At 32.9% G+C, this 18187-nt stretch overlaps 1 protein-coding gene and 1 long non-coding RNA gene across 11 annotated transcripts; one reads left to right on the top strand and one right to left on the bottom strand.

The window, feature by feature from the left end:
- Positions 1 to 1209: 1209 nt before the first annotated feature.
- Positions 1210 to 2650, bottom strand: LOC148234639 (beclin-1-like protein). The gene has a single exon (XM_088185680.1). The coding sequence runs from the start codon at positions 2546 to 2548 to the stop codon at positions 1229 to 1231; it is 1320 nt and encodes a 439-aa protein (XP_088041806.1). The 5' UTR covers positions 2549 to 2650; the 3' UTR covers positions 1210 to 1228.
- On the top strand, positions 2457 to 15266 carry LOC148234640 (uncharacterized). 10 transcript variants are annotated; one of them, XR_015809531.1, is made up of 6 exons: positions 2457 to 2592; positions 3234 to 3306; positions 7425 to 7682; positions 7747 to 7851; positions 10392 to 10468; positions 14549 to 15266. It is a non-coding gene; the product is annotated as an uncharacterized LOC148234640 (long non-coding RNA). The 10 variants fall into 10 exon arrangements; XR_015809530.1 differs by lacking the exon at positions 3234 to 3306 and having other exon boundaries at positions 2458 to 2592; XR_015809536.1 differs by lacking the exons at positions 2457 to 2592; positions 3234 to 3306 and adding an exon at positions 6508 to 6596 and having other exon boundaries at positions 7425 to 7665.
- Positions 15267 to 18187: the final 2921 nt, after the last annotated feature.

Genomic DNA, 18187 nt, shown 5'->3' on the forward strand with positions numbered 1-18187 from the left:
GCAATGCAGTTGTAAAAGCACTCACTGAAAGAGAAATAGATCTTTCCAAAATTGTATCAATAACGACAGACAGACGTTTTATCAATTTATTTACTGAACGAATTGGACATTCCGTTGTGGACTTTCATTGCATTATAAACCAGCAAGTTTTATGCGCAAAACATAAATTTAAGTGTGCTCTTTGGTCCACACAAAAGCAAAGCAACGCCAACAACATTACTGGGTTCATCCTCTTTGAAGCCAGAGGTTAATGAAGGAACAGTTCTATAAGTTACACGAAAATCTATGTGATCCGTGTGAATTTCTCAAGTATTATAGAATGAGCACAAATAGTTTTGAATATTTACTCAATGTGATTGGACCAAAAATTACCTATCATGACACAAAATAGTCATTACCAGCTAAAGAGCATTTATCAGTAGCCTTGAAGTAAGTACCGTTTTGAAATTATAAAACAAACATGTTGTAACGAAATCACACTCATATAAAGGCTGCACATTCATGTCTTGAAAGATATCGCCATTTCTGGTACTCCAAGGGCATTGATTTCTACGGCATTTCATTTTAAAACTTTCGCTCATAGAGAAGATGAAACGCGAAAAATAAAAGATGTAAATTAACAAACTATTTGACAAGTTCAAACAGCTTAGCAGATACAGTTTCTCGTATGACAGCTTTGGATGGTCTTTCATTAAGTTTTTTTCATTAATCAAGTAAGGCGCGCATCTACGATTAATCATAATTCGAATGTTCAAGAAACAATTAAAAAATGTATACAAAGTATGCCTAGGCGAATTCAGGCACTTATTAAAGCAAAAGGAGGACATAACAAATATTAGAAGCATAGCCCCGAACTGCCTCGTAGACCGTTTTTTTAATTTTAAAATAAATTTTATTATTTCTCACTTGTTTTCTTTTCAATAACTAATGCTATTAAAAATAAGACGAGCAAAATACAACGCAAAAACTAACAGGACAATCTGATATAAGGTTGGCACAATCATTGCCATCATGACATGACTAAATTGCAACTCTTTAAACGAAAAAATATAGAACGTAAAATCATGCAGTTGCCTGAAAGATGACGAATACTAAATACTACTAAATATTAAATATAGTTTTTGCTTTCTATGAAATAATCGTTTCATTTATATATAAAAAACGGCAATGACATAGTTGCCATCTCGATATTGAATGAAACTTTTGAACAAGCATATCATTTTAGTTTTTATTGCAATAAATTTTCACCACATTGTAACTTTTTGGCAGAGTCGTTGTCGCAATCATCGTCATCGTCAAACTGGGAGGAGATCCAAGTCAATCCCCACTTGAGGTTGGTGAGGGTGTACTTTAAAGCTTTCGTCCACTGCTCCTCGGAGTTGAACTGGATCTTAACAGAGTAGCCGTTGCCGGTTGCCGGGTCTTCGATCTTGCCTCGACTCATCTTGTAGGGTAGGTTGAATTCAGGGTCCGTCCTCTCGGCCATTTCCTTGAACTGCTGCAGGCAGTCCAGGAAAGCTACCATCGCCTCATCGAACTTTGTGTCCCAAAGTAGCTTGAAGCCGCCGGAACCGTACAGCGGCAGCTCCTTCCGATCCTCAATGGACTCCACATAGGATCGGTTGCCGTACGGCACGAGTGTGTAACGCCGAAACTCAAAGCCCACCTTCCGCGCCAGCCCAGAGAGCAGCAGCACAGCCTGTCCCCAGGCGGCGTTGATCTCCGACCAATCGACGGGCGCATCGGGCAGCCGCCCCAGCCGAAAGTTGTTGATGATACCAAAGCGGCCAGAGTCGGACACGTGAAACGCCGCACGGAACGCATCCGTCTTCTTGAGTCTCTCCAGTTGTGATTGCGCGTGGGCGAGCCCCGACTCGTAGCACTTAGCACGGTCCTCGCAGACCATCAGATCCTTGCGATAGCGGGCGTACTCGCGCAGGTAGACACTCTGTTCGTCGGCTAGGCGCTCCCGCTCACGCTCCTCCCGCTCGACGGCGCGGCGCAGCTCAGCCTCCTCTTCGCGCAGTGCACTCAGCTCGTCGAGCAGTCGTCGCTCCTCATGCCCGCGGTCCTCGAGTTCGGCCTCGAGCGTTTCCGACCGCAGCTCGTCGCGCTCGCTCTCGATCTTGCGCAGGTACTCGTCGTAGTCGCGGCGCTCGGCCTCGGCCGACTCCAGCCGCTCGTCCATCAGCTGCAGGAGTGAATCGGTACACTCGTCGCACAGTGGGTGGTCCACGTCCGAGTTGTCGGAGAGCGCGTCGAAGAGTTCCGCCTCCGCGGCGAGTCTCTCGCCCGGGCGGTCGGCGTCGCCGTCGTCGGACACGAGCGTGAAGCCGTTGGCGTCACCGGCAAGCCGGTAAGGTGCCACGTAGTGGTCTAGAAGTTGCGCCGTGAGGTCTCTCTCGTCGCGTGCCGTTTCGACCCTAGCCGGCAGCCGCAGCTCGGCCAGCGCGTGCTCGCCCAGCGCACGCAACTCTCCGCTCAGTCGCAGCGGCTGCAGGCAGCGCTGACACGAGAACGTCACCGAAGCTCGGGCTTCCCGTGACATCGTCGACCGCAAGATGCGTATGTTTACGCCGGACTTTCAGATACGTACGTACACAGCTTTGCAACACGTGTTCGCAAATCTCTTTTAGAAAATCCCCCGATCTCCATAGGCCAGACAACAATTGAACACAAACCGCAAAAAAAGTTTGAAATAGTATGAATAAAATAAATTATAAAGCATTCATTTGGATTATTTAACAATAAAGAGTTCCTTTAACTTTTCAAAACTTTTTTTTATAATATATTTGCATATGACCTAATAATTTAAATGTTTATGACAATAACGAAATGATCATTGGTAAATCACAATTTTAACATAAAATAGCCCGTATTCTTTTTTTGAGTACAAGTAAAGTAGTAAAAAATGCTGTATTACGCTTTATACAACCTATTACACGCCAATATCACTTTTTTCATAATTGAAAAAATAAAAAAATCAAATGAAAATAATTTGTCATTATACGTTTTTCTTACTTTTATTTACATATTTTGAATTAGTTTATATATTCTATATTTTATGTAAAATATGTTGTTTTCTTGTTGAATATATTTATATTAGTATGATAAATATATACAAGCATTACGCAGCTTCAAAATACCATCCCAGCAATCGCGTTTCTCATATTTTTATTGCGGTTATTAATCTACAACATTTTCAGTTTCTTAAAATTATTATTTTTACACAGAGACTCTAATGAGCGCAGATTATGAGCAGGATCAGCGAAGATGGTAGACGAGCTCTCCAAAAAGAATACAATTGTATGTTGTTCTGACGACTAGTTAATACCTTTATTTATTTAGTCGCTCCATATTTATACTAAATATTTAATACGATACGCGTGAATTAATGACAATCACTTATTATTGAGCATCACGTGTAAAATATATATTATATAAAATTTAATTAATTTGTCTATTCGTTGTTGCTTTCCGAATTTATTTAATAAAAATAATATGCAGTTAGCTTGTTGGTTCAACAATATATTTTTTATTTTTTTTCTCTTGAGAGGAAAAATCTTCCAAAGACGCCACTAGCTGTGTAACCAGCGACTGGTGGTCGTGTGGGATTTTTATCCACTAAAGCCTCTCTCTTCTTCTGCCGCCTTCCCGGTAACTGTTTTTACGCATTGCTTCAGGGGAGGCAGCCGTCCTAGAGCTAATGCTCCTTGCTGAACTGGACGTTCTTTCTTCTGCCTGTGCTCCCATATTATCTTAATCTAGATTATTAGGCTTATTTTTTATAAAGATAATATTGACAAAAACCTCTTTTGGGTTATACTATTTTTAATTTGAAGGTTCTTAAAAATAGTAAACAATTTTCACACTAATTAAAAAGATTTTAAATACTTTACATGGATTGAGCCGCTGTAGTAGTGTTTATTAAGAAGTAGATGACTTACATATTGTTTTAATAGTATGTACGGTGCACGAGGCAGCATTGGCCGTTGCAAGTTCACCAAAGTTCCTCAAGAAACTGTATCCGTCACGTATATATTTATTTTAATTAAATAAGGGCCATCGTAACCTGACAGGTTACACCAATACGTCACGATGCTCGAAAACTATTTAGTATTATTTCAATACACAAAGAAAAATATATAATTAAAATAATACATATAAAGAAAGAAGCAAAAAAAACCATAAAATATCAAAATTAAATGATACGAACCGGACCAACTCCTCGTAGCTGACATTAAACGGGTCAATGTGTAATGCCAGCGTATTAAGGAGCCGGATGGCGACAGCCATAGGCGAGTCGGCATATGCGGACGTCCAAGCGCCAACGGCCATAAAAATAGAACACGATCGTGATTTTTGAAGACGTTCTGAAACCCAAATCTGGAATTCCTTGAGAATAGTTGTATTGTCGACAACACCCTTCAGAAGTTACAAGAAATGCTTAGTGATATATAACTTTCTGCGAGTACTTAGGTATTTCCGATTCAATGTTGAGTACCGGGCGGATGACTTTTGTGCGAATTTTAAACCGAAAATTTAGAACTGAGGCATTACGAAAGTAATGTACAAGGATGAAGCGTAGAAATGCAGTAGCATGCAAAGCTAATGCTATGCAAATGCAATGCAACAGATTTGCAGGTGGTGAGAAGAGCGTTTCCCAAAAACGGTCGGGAGAAACACTACTGAGACTCTAACAAATAACGTAGTACAGGGGGTGGATCCCGCTCATCCGGCCCTTAAAAGCTGGATGCCGCCCATTGGGTTGATCTCGTAGGGCCCTATTACCGGTAACGGCAGTGGTTCTTGCCATGGAAAACGTAGTAACACTCTCGGTTCGTTTCATAATATATGTTTAGGTAGCTAATGCTTATATCTAAACTGTAAGTTATTAAGGTGTTTAGGTAATTTGCTAAGATCAGTGAGATAGCTATTATTTATGTTTCTGCTTTTTAAACTTTTGTGGAAGTAAAGTGTCTGTCGATGTCAAAAATATTTTTGTTTTACTGGCACACCAGCTCCCCCTTCCACAACACTACCATACTGGCGCAACGTGAGTAGCGCATTTTCGCAACAATAAGTCTTTCAGTTGCTGGCACTGTGTAAACGGTAATGCACCAGTAGAGACCCGCCAGTAAACTTCCAGCTGGCATGCCAGCAACTGGCAGTGTGTAAATCAGCCCTTAAGCGCTTGTTTTGCAAAATACTTATTTTGCGGAAAGAGATGCTGGACCATTCAGGAGCTCCATATGTCATCAGATATCATAGATTAATATACCAAAAGTTTATTTTTTCTATTGAGACCACTTCTTTGGTAAATTGAAGCAATAGCTGAGATGGATGAGATTCCTTTTTGTCTAATGGCTTCAACTTGTTTTCTCCAATTTAGACGGTAATCCAGGTGCAACCCAAGACTTTTGACAGATTTTGCACAGAGAATTGCCTCGCCGTTAATTTTTATTTATGACACGAGTGTCACCCTTCTTTTACAAGAAAACATTGTAGCAATTGTTTTGTAATCATTTATTTTTATCTTCCACTTCCTGTATAAGTTGCGCAGTTGCCGTAATCTGCTTTCGAACAATTTCATGTTATATTTAAATAAAATAATACATTGAATTAGATTTTTTTTCCAAGAATAATATAATAATTTAAGTTTTAAATTACACATTTTTATTTTAATTATAATAAATCATTACATATTTATGTACTAATTTGAAATAATAGACATTTAATGATAGGCAAAGTTGCGAACGGAAAAACGGGAACTTTGATAAAAAAATAAATTTTGGGAGTGTATAGATAAAAATGAAAATGTATTTACACTGCACTATTCAAAATGTAATTTCACTAAAAAATACACATTCACGGTTACATTTGTACATTGTACGTAAATAAATAATGAAGTATGTATGTAAATGTATATATTACTACATAAGGAAAAGCTTAAATCATATAATTAATTATTAATAAATACACTAGCACCTGCCAGATAAATGATATTTTCACTGGTAAAAATATATATCTACCAGTGAAAATGTATTCCGATATGAGTTCACTGAAATGACATGTAGAAAAAATCAGGATAGATTTGAGACTAACGGGAATTTCTGGTTTAAAATCAGGGACGTCATTTCCGATTTTTCTAGAGGGTACTTATAAAAAAATATGAAAAAATGGTTGTTCACTAAATTTTGGATTACTTGTTTTTGTTTTCCTGAGTTAGACATGAACACAAGTCTGCATTGATGTAACGTATAACTTTCAAATGTTTTTATAAATAGTAATTGTAAATTTTCACTAAATTGAAGTGGATTTTAGGTTGTTTTTTTCAATATAGATTAAAATTTTTAATTATTACAATAATTGTACATTTCAAATTTTAAATGACTATATAATAATTGTACATTTTTTGCTTGTTACAATAATTGTTTTTTTAAATTTTGTGAAAAAAAACGAACTGGCGAAAACGGTCGATTTCACGGACGAGGGCAATGAACTTTTGAACCATAGACAGCTTCCGTCCTCGGCGGAAGTCCAGTCTTTTTCCGGCGTCATCCGAGGTGAGGGAGGGCTTGCACTCGGCTTACCAGGTTAGCTTTTAAAAATTACCTTCGCGCTCTGCAGCTGATTCGTCTTATAAACGCCCGTTCATTTACTCCATTGTATTCGTCATGCCGTTTATGCGGAATCCAAATTCAACAGTTTGCCGATACATTTTCAAGGTCAGCCATGTTTCTATCCCGGAGCGACTCAATGTAGGCAACGACTTAAGATCGTCGGTTTGTATATCGAAGGACTACGCGTCAAAACGCGTAAACACACTCAACGCCGAATCCCTTTGCGTGTAACCCGTAAAACCATAATTTTCAAACGACGCGCATGAAAAAAAATGGCGGTAATGTAATTTTATTTCATACCCTTATATTTTATAGATTTCACAATAATAATTGGACATAAACCTATCATTGACACTTGAATTCTGGTTTTCAGCTTATTAAAAGTTATTGGCTATAGAATAAATTAATTTCGCGTATGAAAAAGCCGCAGCCAGAAAATAGCAGGGGTGCCATTTTATTTTCATGTCGTCCATCTTGATTTCTCTTATTGCGTCGAAAATTTTAGTTTTCGAAATAGTTCTATTTATCAACGCTTTATCGTTGATAAATAATATCGAATTAGATAATTTAAACGTCGTTTATTTCTTGTGAGCGACCATCGAATGTACATGGCAGGGGCTTCTAAACTTTTTAAGAAACTTGCCTTATTAAAATTTTAAAATGTGTGGCAGACTGGAAGAAAAATATTCTTAATGGAATCTTATTCCATCTTAAATTTGTTGTATGTCTAACGTGTATATTCACATTTTCATATTTGAGGATAGTTAATTAGTGTTGCATTAATTTCTTTTTTATTCTCAGAATAAATTTATACCTAATCTAACAAGTTCGAGAGATGGTGCGTCGCCAGAAGTATGAACAAGACGGACCACCAGAAACCGACAATGCTGATTCCCGACACTGTAAAAAGCAAAGCTACGGTGGCTGCTTTCGCTTCTGTAACAGTGCACAATGTAACTACCACTGTCATATTGTCAGTCATTGTAACGGCTGAAGCGAACAGTTTCAACAGAGCAGCCGAAACTATTACGCGTAAGGAGTGGTCAGTAAAGCCTTCGAGTGAGTGTGTCACTCTTAACGATATGTGAAGTTATTTTTAACATGTATTTCTACTAAATTTCAGATGATCAACTTAGGAGAGAATAACATTGGAACGATAAAATTATAGAATTCTATTCAAAGAATCCAGCATAAATATTTGTTAGTGGATCCATCATCCCTGAAAAAGGTATTCCGACTAATATAATTATTCTTAGTTAAGAGCAGTATTCATCTTTATAGTCAATTTCATTTAATTGGGACATCGCACCCAAATTAGCCAAGTTTATAGTAAAATTATTAAATGAATGTTTCTCTTGAACTTTATTAAATTCCAGAACAAAGATTTAAATTACAGAAAATAGTATGTAATTAATGGGTATAAATCAGGGCTGTGGAGTCGGAGTTGGAGTCGTGGAGTCGTGGTGTTTTGACCAGAGTTGGAGTCGGAGTCGTGAAAAATGAGCGACTCCGACCATTTTTTTAAATTATGAATTTTATGAATTTTTAATTGCGTAATAATGAATGTGTATAGTGTATGAATATTAAACGTGTAGAAGAACACCAAAAATACCTGATAAAATTAAACTTTTTTGAGTCTGAGTTGAAATCGGAGTCGGAGTCGGAGTGGAGTCGTGTTGTTAGTAAATATCGGAATCGGAGTCGTGTTTTTTTTTAACGACTCCACAGCCCTGGTATAAATATATGTATGGAAAATGAAATAATCAATAATGCTATAAAAAATACATAAATTAATTAGAAAAAAATATATAATAAATTCTGTAATTCTTAATCAAGAAAAGATAAGACTAGTGGACTTTGTGGTTTTGAAGCAGAGCGTAGTGTAATTTTCCACAACCAAAATTTTATAACGCAAGCAACCATTCGCGCACTTTTACGTTTTATTATTAGTCAATATACTTACACCTACTGAGAAACTATGCAGTATTTTCATGTCAGAACTTTAAATTACATTTAAAAATGGATATGCAACTTGGCTATTTAGCTAAGTTGCATACCTATTTTTTTTTTTTACCTAATTGATTCCTTATATATTTTATTTATAATCAGTTTTCAGTTATTGACTATTTATATTGATCTTTAAATCATGTTATTTGAATATATAAATAATTAATCTTTCCGTATTGCTATATTGTAGATATAAATGATTTAGACATGAAACTTTATATATTGCTTTTTTGAACGTTTAATACCCATTGGTTTTAATTTCAATGATTTTGAACATGTGGTTCTGATATTTAAAATTTTTCCAAGCATTGATACAAAATGTACGCTGATTTATTTGGATTTTGCAGTATTAATTGGAGCACCGGGCATTTTCGTTAATAAATTCATTTTATTCATGATTTAATCGTTTAATTTCTATAAAATATAACACTGGACGGCAAAATAGTATTTGTCTAATAAACTTGAAAAAATCAAACAATGCATAAGGGAAAAAATGTTTAATTTATTCCTTCATAGTTAAAAAATATAGGTATTAATTAATATTTATAAGAATTATTAAAAGCTAATATTCATGCAAACAAAAAGTTACAGATTGATTATCCTATATAAAGTATCATGATTACTTTTCGGTAGGGTTACTTATTATTTTTAACTTTGTAATGTTGCATTGTTTTAATTATTGTACGTACAATACATCCTTACCCTTAATGTAGCTTCACACGTGCCGGATGGATTCGCCCGGCACCGGGCTGGTGCCGTGTAGTGGGGGTGGTGTTGTGTGGGCTAGTACTTACCATTTCAGACATGCCGGACGAATCAATCCGGCGCCGGCCCGACGCTGGCTGCTGGGTTGTCGCCGGCCGCGCTCACTACAACTGTCCGGCGCCGTGTACCGGGTTGAGTCTGGTGGAGGTGAAACTCAAACATGAACCGGGCCATTGACAGTAATTGTGGTATATTGTAAAAAAAAATATTAAATATATTCCTCGTGTTTAGGCAATAGCGGAAGAAATAGACTTCGAAATTTTAATTATATTAATAGAATCTCTTTTAATTATCTTGTTAGAATACATACAAAAATAAAATCCTAAAGCGAAATGCGTGGAAGGACTTATGTGAAGCCGTTAATCCTAAATGACTGGAATCAGTTGATGGGTTATAGGTCGGGTTGAGAAGAAACCGGCCAGAGACCGGCCACGTGTGAAGGGTTTGTAAACGGCGCTGGCCCGGTGCCGGGTGAATTCATCCGGCACGCGTGAAACTACACTTAACAGTTAATTTTCAGAAACAGTGATATATTTACATTTATGTATGACAAACTGTTTAATATTTTAAGGTAATTTTTTTTTTAGTTGTCACTTTTAAATTCTAACTAATGTTTATTCTAACACTTTTAAAGATTAACTATTGTATATGTATCTTATTGTTCAGAAGCAATACGGGACCGTTAGAATTTTTATGAGACTGGAACGAAAAATGGTTATTCTTCTTGAACGTATATAATACCAATGTGTTCGCTTAAAGAATCACATACATTGCAATCATTAACGTTAACTTTAAATTCATATACATACATAAGTATATACATATTACTTTTTCATTGTTTTAGTACTTGATTATTTATGTAAAATTTCATATAAAAGTACATTCTTTTCTTCGGTTGTCACGTTTAAATCGCCTTTATGAATTATAAGTAGGAATATTGTGCACGGCTTATAACCTTACATGTACATAGCTTTAATTGTTTATATTTATTTTCAGAAGCAATGAGAAAACAACGCAAGGAATATATGGCGAGTTGTATGCAGAAATATTACCACAACGCCCCAGAATGAAAAGTAATTATCCATTTTGAACAAATATTATGGCAATTAGCTTAGCTATAGTAGGTATAGTTGTAGACAGCCAAGAAGGTGAAACGTGTTAGTGGTAGTGAATCTGTGAGCATATCCATACTAGTCTTTCTTGATTGGGTGTATACATGTATTTGCAACGAAAATAATGATTTATTGTCGTAAAATGCATTATATTGATTGACGGGTTGTCGTTTGGGCGAAGTCAGTTGAAACTTGACTTAGGGCGAAGCGGTCAATTGTTTTGTAAAGAAAATACAGTGTTTATAAAGTATGTAGCTATGTCGGTATACAGTAAGATGCGTATTTTTAGGTACTGCCTTAAATACGCATAACAGTTATGCAGCAAGTAGTCGCCGCGACAAAACTGGGGATCAACCCAGTTTACAAAATTTATCAGAATTAAAAAACTAACCGAAAACAAATAGTTATAATAAATCAGTGATAATATGTATTCACAATTACCAATAGAATTTAAATTAAAAAATAACGTAAATCAAAATTAACAGAAATATAAAAATTTTAAACGAAAAGTGAAATATCTTTTTTTATATTCTAATTTTTAAGTTTATTTTACGATTTTGTAAAAACAAAAATAATCAAAAATTATTTATTAAACGTTTTTCTATAAATATTAGTTGGTAAAAAATAATATAAAATAAATTAATAAAAAATGTTAAGCTCTTGATATACACTGTGACTAACAGACGCATTTCACCTTCTTGTTTGTCCACAACTATACTACCGCATACGCTATAGGGGAGGTTCACTGTAAAAACAATGATATAAGAAAAATGTTTGTTAGTAATTTATAATTCAATACATATTATCGAAAATTGTACAACGGTGAAAATGAGAAGCAAAAGTTATAAACGATAATTATAGACAAAAAATGCTTTTTTCAAAATAATTAAAATATTAAAATCATGTTTTATTTATTTTTCTCAAAAAAATATGAAACAAAACTCGAAAAATGTCTTCAAATATAATTCTAATTTTTTATTATTTTTAGAACTTGATGTTTTTTCATGTCATTCTTTACGATGAATCCAAACCTTATACACTTCATCCAGGTCAATCTTTCTTTCTTGCAATATAAATGATTTAATTCTCATTAAATTGTCTAAATTGGTTGCGTGTTTTAGATTTGATAGTGTTCATTAAGTAAATCCACGTTAACAGTTCACGCTTGAAATGTTCCACAAATATCGTAGAAAATTAAAATTTTCTTAAATTCTTCGTATTATAGAGCATACATTATTAAGTCATTGAATGTTTCTATACAGCCAGTTTTGTATTTTTCATTAATTAAAACTTAAAATCCGTATATTCTTCCAATGTTTTACATAAATAATTTTCATCGTCAATTTTTATTATAGATTGGTATTTTATGTATAATTGTTTTATGCCATCTTTTCCATGTTTTATATTCAAATTATTTCTCATCTTTAAAATCTATCCTCTAAGTCAGGGGTTCCCAACCCCGTGCCCGCGGGCGCCATGGCGCCCGCGAACCGATTTTTGTGCGCCCGCCACTATTCGACCGCAATAGAATTTTTTTCACAAACACTAATTAAAAATTTAAATTATTTGTTAAACCTCTACCACACTCTCTCGAAGTTGTCCGAACCGAAGCTACAACTGAAATCGGCCGAGATCGCCGACTTTTTCCGATTATAGCTCCTGTGGCAAAAAAGGAATCTTTGACGAGTCGGGTGGTGCCCGCCGCCCTACTGATATTGTAACCCCTGCTCTAAGTGATCGCAAAGTAATCGAATAAATTTAAGAAACGCAGATGTATCTATATTATTATGATTTAAAATGTTCTCGACCTCCACACTCCAAGAGACTACTTGTCCTAAATATTGTATTCTTATTTTATTGGCCTTTGCAAATTGGTGAGCTTTATTTCATCAATGTTAAATTACTCATTTGCAAAATTTTATCTAAGTTTGCTAATTCCCCGAATACATTATGAAGTATCATGTATTCTACTCGATATTTTGGATCTTTAAGATATTTTAAACCGTATTTATTTATGGAGTCATTTGATTCCTCGACTTTCTCTGTGCAGTAATTTATTAATACATCATAATTTCTCACAGAGAATTTAGTGCAGAATATCTTGATAGCCATCTTACTTCATTGAGAGGTCTGAATAATCAATATCAAAAATATCGTCTAATTCTTTAAATTTTTCATTTTTTTACAATTTTTCTTCTAAACATTGTATATATTTTTCTTAAATGGGTTTCTTAAATGGGTTAGCGTCATCTATTCCTAGATCTTCCCTGTGACCCAAACAGGTGTTGATTCAAGTGTTCAATTTCTTCTAGGCAGCTACATTGTTTGTTTTTCTTAACATTACAGCGGGTTCCATCGGAAGTGAATATAACCATTTTTGCAAATCAATATCATTTTCTTTATAAAACTTTTTATTTCTCTTACTTAAACGACTGTAATAGAAATACTTTCACATCAAATTAAATTAATAATTCCAGCAAATATTGTTTTATAACATAATTCAGAAACTGGTCTTTATATCACGTATAATATAATTTTTTCCACAGAAATATCAATGCTTTCATCTACTATGAAAGTATGTAACGAAGACGTTTTTATTTCATCCATGATCTCTTTATGCAAAATCATACTAATACATTCTACAAATTTTAATGAATAATTTTTGCTGCACCATGGTGAATCAGGAATTTTAATGGATTTCTCAACATAATCATGTATGTTTAGCACAGAGTATATAATTATTGCTAAAATAACATTGTCAATAAAAATCTTCCTGGATTTTAGTAAAAAAATTAAAAATTTTCCCATTTTTTCATGTATCATAGAAATAACTGACTACACTTTTTGACTTATGTGTCGCCTTAAATAGTCAAATATTCAATCGGTCCATTTTTTACCAGTGGTAAATTCAACTTTAGAATTCGATTGGCTGCAAATTTTACAAATTATATCATTCGTATTGCTGCGATAATGTCCCCGAGTTTCACTGTTGAAATTTGCGATGATTTTGATAATGGCATTTCAGTTTCAATTGATAAAGACAGCCATTCAAGCTTGAATTTCTCAATTTTTTTTTGTTTTGTGAGTAACTCGATGAAAACATAAAATGACTTGCTGAAGGTTTTGACATCTGTGGTGAGATAAAATATTTAATTTACTTTTTAAAAATTAATATTGCTTAACGATAGTGTTAATATATTATAATGCTTATATTTAAAGGAGTAATATAATATCTAATAAAAGAATGACAGAATGACGCATGCGTATCAAAATACAATTGCTTAAATCTATTCTCTTTGAAGTAATATTGACAACTGAAACGAATGCAGTTCTTGAAATTAATATCATTATTCGAGTGCATAAGAGCAGGATGCAAGGACGTGCAATTGTCTCACTCAGTCTCGACACCTTTAATGCGAATACCCAAAGATAAAGTTGATGTAATTTTTAAATTTCATTTTTGATTTCATTTTAGAAAATTTAAATATTAAAATTATTGTTTGTTCTGATGATTTTTGGAGTGCACGCTTGCTTGTGAAACTTTAAAAACTCATGTGCGGCCGCGTATGCGCGCAGCTTAGAGGGAACGTTGGTCTTTAGTGATATCTTATAAATTTTTGCTAATAAGATAAACACATTAGCAACATGAATTCCAATGTTTTTTATATTATCTCATTACCCAGGAATCTTAGCATTATATTTGTTACATTAAGGCCGGCCGCACATGTATGGTTTCTTGATTAGGTTTCTGCGTCTGGAGTTCAGATTCGGTAACCCGGCGTGCTGTACACGGCGTTCGGCAAATATACGAACGTGTGTGACATGTATAACATTTTGTATGAAATATGTGTATACAGATTTCTGAATCTAAATTCCTGATGCGAAAACCTAATCAGCAAACCGTAGATGTGGGGCCGGCCTAAATGCTCATCTAATATTTAAAAAATAAAATGTATTTTAACAGAAAGGACTGGATATGTGTTTATCATAGTATTGTATTTTTCTTTTTAATTATATTAACTTTGATTACTTTTATTTCAGTATCGACGATTGCAATGTCGCTGACGCCTCGGAGAAAACCACTGAACTGCTTTCACACTACACATACAAATGAGTATCCAAAGAATATATTTATAACATCGACCACTACCACTTAGCAAAATAAATAAATTGTTCAGTGTAATATATAAATATAATAAATATTAAGGAAGTAATTACAATAAAGAATAAATTACATTTTGCTAATGCATCAGAGCAATGATTCTCAAAGTTTTTGCTCCATGCTCCTTTCCCCCCTATATGTAATATTGTCCTTCTATCCTTTTAAAGTTACAAGACTTAATCGAAATAAAATTAGTGTAAATGTTGGTATAGTTAGTTTACAAACATATTTATTTATTTCAGGTGACTCATTTTGCAGGACAAATTGTGTCACACTAAATGAAGCATTCTGAATATATGTTCAGTAATAATTAAATTCCCCTCCTAAACTCCTGAAAATATCCACCCCCTTATTTAACTTAAAGCGTCTCAATGCTTTACGTTCATCAATGGCGAATAGCGGGATGAGTATATTTCTACTGTTTTTAAAGACGAACTAGGGTGAAGATTTATTTTGAATTTCTCCTATCAGTCACGATTTAGTGTAAAGTTCACTAGTGAACTATCATGACTATATGTACACTGATCAAGTTTGTGATCTACAAAATTATATGTTAATTGTTTTGTATACAAATATAAAATTATTTATTTACTTAAATAATGTTTGTGTTTTATAAGACCCTTAACCCAATACAAACCATATCACTAATATCTTTGTACCAAAATCCACCTTAAAAATCTTATTATCTTGATTCATAGTGATCAAGATTTCATTATTTTAAAATCTTTAGAATACTGTTAAAGATGTATTAGTCTTTTGTGCAGTGCATTGTCTGATATTATTAATAGTAACTACTAAATTATTTCTACCGGCATTTTACTAGTCATAGGGCGTGATTCATAAATTATATCTATGGGTAATAGTTTATTATGTATATATTATATATACATACATAATAAACTATTACCCATAAATATAATTTATGGCACCATAGTGAGAATTTCGAAAAATTTTTATGCCATCGCTAATAGCATGGCTACTGATCTTAACATAATATAGCACTTTATAGACCATTTGTATATCAGGTTTTAACACACTGCCGTTCTTGTCGTGCTATGTAAATGCTTACTATTAATAGATATTTAAAACTGACCACTGATCTCGTTAATTTTATTTTCTACGTGTACTTGTTTCTCTAATATCGTAGATTTTTCTTTGGTACATTAATGTTAAAACTTTGTTTTAAAATCCTTTGATTGATAAATTAACTGCAATTTAATTTTAAACATTTCGCAGTGGGATTATTACATCATCTGTTATAAAAGTACATGTATTTTATTTGAAAATTGTGTTTATTTTTTATTGGTAACATATAAAATTAATCACGTTTTATTAAGTTTATGTTTAAATTAAACTACATATAATATTTATATAATACATTTGAACGAATATTGGAGTCATATTTTATAGTCGCTATAATAGAATTTTGATATTTTTAATTTCGCTAATATTCTCTATGTGCCAAAAACTTATTACTCGCTGACGTCTGTGCTAATCTTTTTATCTGAAATAATCAATTTATCTATAAATGTATTTCGTTTAATCATAAGGAAGTAAAGAAGAGAATAAAAGTTCACTTTCTGATAATATTTAGAAACTTCAGGTAATATTATTTTGTTGAAAATACAATCGCTAAAAATATAATCGTAAATTACGAATTGTTTTTTTTGGCAATTATCCATATAGCAAAAATGCATTACACGTTTTTTGCTCAAAAAAATGTTTGTATGTTTGGCTTTATAAAACAATATAATAAGGTAAGATTTTGATTTGTTTTACGAAAAAAAATATAAGAAAGATTAATTCCAGAACTACAATCACAAATATAAATTAGGTAGTAAAAAGTAGTCTTTCAGTTGATTCATTGAAAAATGTGTGCACTCAATACAATCAAATAAATAATTGCACTAATTTCTTTTATTGTTTTAATAGAAAGATTATTTTTTTACTGCATACTTTGTGTTTGTGACTGTAGTTTTAGAATTAATCTTTTCTGTCGTTTTTTCTTTCGCAAAGCACATCAAAATCTTACCTTATAATATTGTTTTAAAAGACAAACAAGCAATCTTTTTTTTAAAGTATAATTGTGAAATGCATTTTTGCTGTATGTGTAATTGCAAAAAAAAATTCAAAAGAAACTTCGTGCAATATTATTTTGTTGAAAATACAATCGCTAAAAATATAATCGTAAATTACGAATTGTTTTTTTTTGTAATTATCCATATAGCAAAAATGAATTTAATGTATTTTGCTCAAAAAAATGAATGTATGTTTGGCTTTTTAAAACAATACAATAAGGTAAGATTTTGATTTGTTTTACGAAAAAAAAATATAGGAAAGATTAATTCCAGAACTACAATCACAAATATAAATTAGGTAGTAAAAAGTAGTCTTTCAATTGATTCATTGAAAAATGTGTGCACTCAATACAATCAAATAAATAATTGCACTAATTTCTTTTATTGTTTTAATAGAAAGATTCTTTTTTTACTGCATACTTTGTGTTTGTGACTGTAGTTTTAGAATTAATCTATTCTGTCGTTTTTTCTTTCGCAAAGCACATCAAAATCTTACCTTATAATATTGTTTTAAAAGACAAATAAGCAATCTTTTTTTTTAAGTATAATTGTGAAATGCATTTTTGCTGTATGTATAATTGCAAAAAAAAATTCAAAAGAAACTTCGTGCAATATTATTTTGTTGAAAATACAATCGCTAAAAATATAATCGTAAATTACGAATTGTTTTTTTGGCAATTATCCATATAGCAAAAATGCATTTAATGTATTTTGCTCAAAAAAATGTTTGTATGTTTGGCTTTTTAAAACAATACAATAAGGTATGATTTTGATTTGTTTTACGAAAAAAAAATATAGGAAAGATTAATTCCAGAACTACAATCACAAATATAAATTAGGCAGTAAAAAGTAGTCTTTCAATTGATGCATTGAAAAATGTGTGCACTCAATACAATCAAATAAATAGTTGCACTAATTTCTTTTATTGTTTTAATAGAAAGATTATTTTTTTACTGCATACTTTCTGTTTGTGACTGTAGTTTTGGAATTAATCTATTCTGTCGTTTTTTCTTTCGCAAAGCACATCAAAATCTTACCTTATAATATTGTTTTAAAAGACAAATAAGCAATCTTTTTTTTTAAGTATAATTGTGAAATGCATTTTTGCTGTATGTATAATTGCAAAAAAAAATTCAAAAGAAACTTCGTGCAATATTATTTTGTTGAAAATACAATCGCTAAAAATATAATCGTAAATTACGAATTGTTTTTTTGGCAATTATCCATATAGCAAAAATGCATTTAATGTATTTTGCTCAAAAAAATGTTTGTATGTTTGGCTTTTTAAAACAATACAATAAGGTATGATTTTGATTTGTTTTACGAAAAAAAAATATAGGAAAGATTAATTCCAGAACTACAATCACAAATATAAATTAGGCAGTAAAAAGTAGTCTTTCAATTGATGCATTGAAAAATGTGTGCACTCAATACAATCAA

Source organism: Plectrocnemia conspersa, unplaced genomic scaffold (genome assembly GCF_051122295.1).
Source record: "Plectrocnemia conspersa isolate PC_06_02 unplaced genomic scaffold, ASM5112229v1 ptg000005l, whole genome shotgun sequence".
NCBI classification, from domain to species: domain Eukaryota; kingdom Metazoa; phylum Arthropoda; class Insecta; order Trichoptera; family Polycentropodidae; genus Plectrocnemia; species Plectrocnemia conspersa.

Coding starts and splice junctions, on each gene's coding strand:
- LOC148234639 (XM_088185680.1), bottom strand. CDS start 2,548: ATGTCACGGGAAGCCCGAGCTTCGGTGACGTTCTCGTGTCAGCGCTGC.